The sequence below is a fragment of the Myotis nattereri genome (genome assembly GCF_964212035.1).
Source record: "Myotis nattereri genome assembly, chromosome: 12".
In the NCBI taxonomy this organism is placed as follows: Eukaryota; Metazoa; Chordata; class Mammalia; order Chiroptera; family Vespertilionidae; genus Myotis; species Myotis nattereri.
Window position 1 is genome coordinate 56748804 of NC_138087.1, and position 2978 is coordinate 56751781.

General features: G+C 43.5%; 1 protein-coding gene across 1 annotated transcript; it reads left to right on the plus strand.

The window, feature by feature from the left end:
* Positions 1 to 1278: 1278 nt before the first annotated feature.
* Positions 1279 to 2479, plus strand: LOC308528269 (interleukin enhancer-binding factor 2-like; the record flags this gene model as incomplete). Its single annotated transcript, XM_081103835.1, is given in 2 exon segments — positions 1279 to 1584; positions 1588 to 2479. Coding segments are annotated over 2 exon segments (1170 nt in total). The 3' UTR covers positions 2452 to 2479.
* Between the last annotated feature and the right edge of the window lie 499 nt (positions 2480 to 2978).

Genomic DNA, 2978 nt, shown 5'->3' on the forward strand with positions numbered 1-2978 from the left:
AGGACTATAAATGACCAAAAATCTGAAATTGGTTAGGTAACTGATTGGGTACTTTTTGCAGAAGGATATGGAATTCTCCAGAAAATATTAGGTTGAAAAAGCAGGCCACAAAACTATTTTCACAAAACTTATTTAGGTAAAAATAGTGTGTTTATGACAGTAAGGTTGGAAAGATGATGTGTAATATTTGAGTTTTAGGGACATTAGAGAGGAACTCCTGTTGATCTAAATGCATTAATTGCTGTATATCCTAATGGATACACTTCCGGTAATTACATCAAAATATAGCCAATATCCCTCCCCTCCTCCTTGGAGGTTGTTGTTAGCTGCAGAGCAAGCGGTTGTCCCGAAGTGCCACCTAGTGGCCGTTGTGGTGTACTGCCCTTGTCCGCATTAGGTGTTCCCAAGCTTTTTTGTCAAAGGGCACTCAGGAATAACCCTCCCACAGCAGAACCCAAACAGGCAGGTTAATAATCTGACATCTTTAAAAACAACATATCTTACATATTCCTTCAACCCACTTATTTAGTGAAGGCAAGAAAAACAGATTATCCACAAAATCCTGTGTTTCTTCATGTTCTTCATGTAAATAAGGGTTTGTTACATGCTCTAACGAACATTATATTTTAAGTTATTTGGAGGTGTTTTCCATGTTGAAGTTTTTCTTCTCTTACTATGGGATAGTTTTAATTCTCTTGTGAAGGAAAGAGTACAGTCTTATTGAAAATATGTTTTAAAATGTTAGGATTTGCCAGAAGCCGGTCCATCCTTGCTGCTTGACACAGTCGCTGCAGGGAAGAAACATCTGCACAGCATATGTTTCAAGGGAGCTGGTGTATATGGCATACTGTTCTTAATATGTTTGCTCCCCTTCTTGGCTCTATGTGTTTTAACCAAGGTTACCTCTCTGAGAAAGGTTGTTTCCCCAGGTAGGGAATTTTTCCCTGAAGTTAGGGAGGGAATAAGACCCCTTAACTAAGTGCCAGGCGGTAGTTAATCACTTTACGAACAATCACGCTTAAGCTACATAATCTTTACTCCCTGGAATGGAGATAAGAAACGCCCTAACCTTTGGAATAGAGATTGATAGGATTAAAATCAACTGGTATAAATACAGATGTAATAAGACAATAACACACAGAACCTGGCTGGAGATCCTTCCTACAGAACCTGGCTAGGCTGCTGATCAACTGAACACTGCCTCCGTCCAACCTTCGGAAACCCCTGGACCTGCTGGGGTTGGACCCCAACAAGGCTTGGTTCAGGATCTAGGGCGCCATGAGGGGCGACAGAGGCCGAGGTCGTGGCCGGCGCTTTGGTTCCCAGGGAGGCCCGGGAGGAGGGTTCAGGCCCTTTGTGCCCCACATCCCATTTGATTTCTATTTGTGTGAAATGGCCTTCCCTCGGGTTAAGCCAGCACCTGATGAATCTTCCTTCAGTGAGGCATTGCTGAAAAGAAATCAGGACCTTGCTCCTAATTCTGCTGAACAGGCCTCTATCCTTTCTCTGGTGACAAAAATAAGCAATGTGATTGACAGTTTGATTGTGGCTCCAGGGACATTCGAAGTGCATGTTGAAGAAGTGTGACAGGTTGGATCATATAAAAAGGGAACAATGACTACAGGACACAATGTGGCTGGCCTGGTGGTAATCCTAAAGATTTTGCCAACGTTGGAAGCTGCTGCTGCCCTCGGGAACAAAGTCGTGGAAAGCCTAAGAGCACAGGATCTTTCTGAAGTTTTGACCATGCTGACCAATGAAACTGGCTTTGAGATCAGTTCTTCTGATGCTACAGTGAAGATTCTCATTACAACAGTGCCACCCAATCTCCGAAAACTGGATCCAGAACTCCATTTGGACATCAAGGTGTTGCAGAGTGCCTTAGCAGCCATCCGCCATGCCCACTGGTTTGAAGAATATGTTTCTCAGTCCACAGTTAAAGTTCTCATCAGACTTCTGAAGGACCTGAGGATTCGTGTTCCTGGCTTTGAGCCCCTCACACCCTGGATCCTTGACCTACTCGGGCACTATGTTTTGATGAACAACCCCACCAGACAGCCTTTGGCGCTCTGTGTGGCATACAGGCGTTGCTTGCAGATTCTGGCTGCAGGACTGTTCTTGCCAGGGTCAATGGGTATCACAGACCCCTGTGAGAGTGGCAACTTCGGAGTACACATGGTCATGACTTTGGAACAGCAGGACATGGTCTGCTACACAGCTCAGACTCTGGTCCGAATCCTCTCACACGGTGGCTTTAGGAAGATCCTTGGCCAAGAGGGTGATGCCAGCTATCTTGCTTCTGAAATATCTACCTGGGATGGAGTGATAGTGACACCTTCAGAAAAGGCTTATGAGAAGCCGCCAGAGAAGAAGGAAGGGGAGGAAGAGGAGGAGAATACAGAAGAACCACCTCAAGGAGAGGAGGAGGAAAGCATGGAGACCCAGGAGTGACTCCCTTCTCTCCACCCTTTCTTACCCAAGGGGAAGATTGGAGCCTGAGCTAACTGCTACTGGGCTCTATATGGTGGCATTTCTGAGGGCTGGGGGAGACAGGAAAGAAAATAAAAATAAACCACAGAAGTAAAAAAAAAAAGTTAGGCTTTCTGGCGAACAAAACATCATGAGATACTTCCTAACACACCTATTTTTGAGTAATATCGTTTTCAATTGATAAAACCCAAGGATTCATGTTTATTTGGCACATTATTTTCAAATAGATAATGTTTAAAGGAATTAGGTTCATTTAAACCTACAAGTCATTTGCAAACAAGGTTCTCATTGGCAGTTTTCCTATAAAATATTAAAAACAGATAAACAACATTTAACATGACATTCAAGGTCAAAATTGGCTCCCTAGCTACTTGGCAGGATCATTGTAACAAATGTCTACTCCATCAGTCCAATTTTATATGACTGAGCCTCATGGAAATTCAGTTCTACACATCAAGCACATGTTTTACAGCACTTAGTTATAGAAT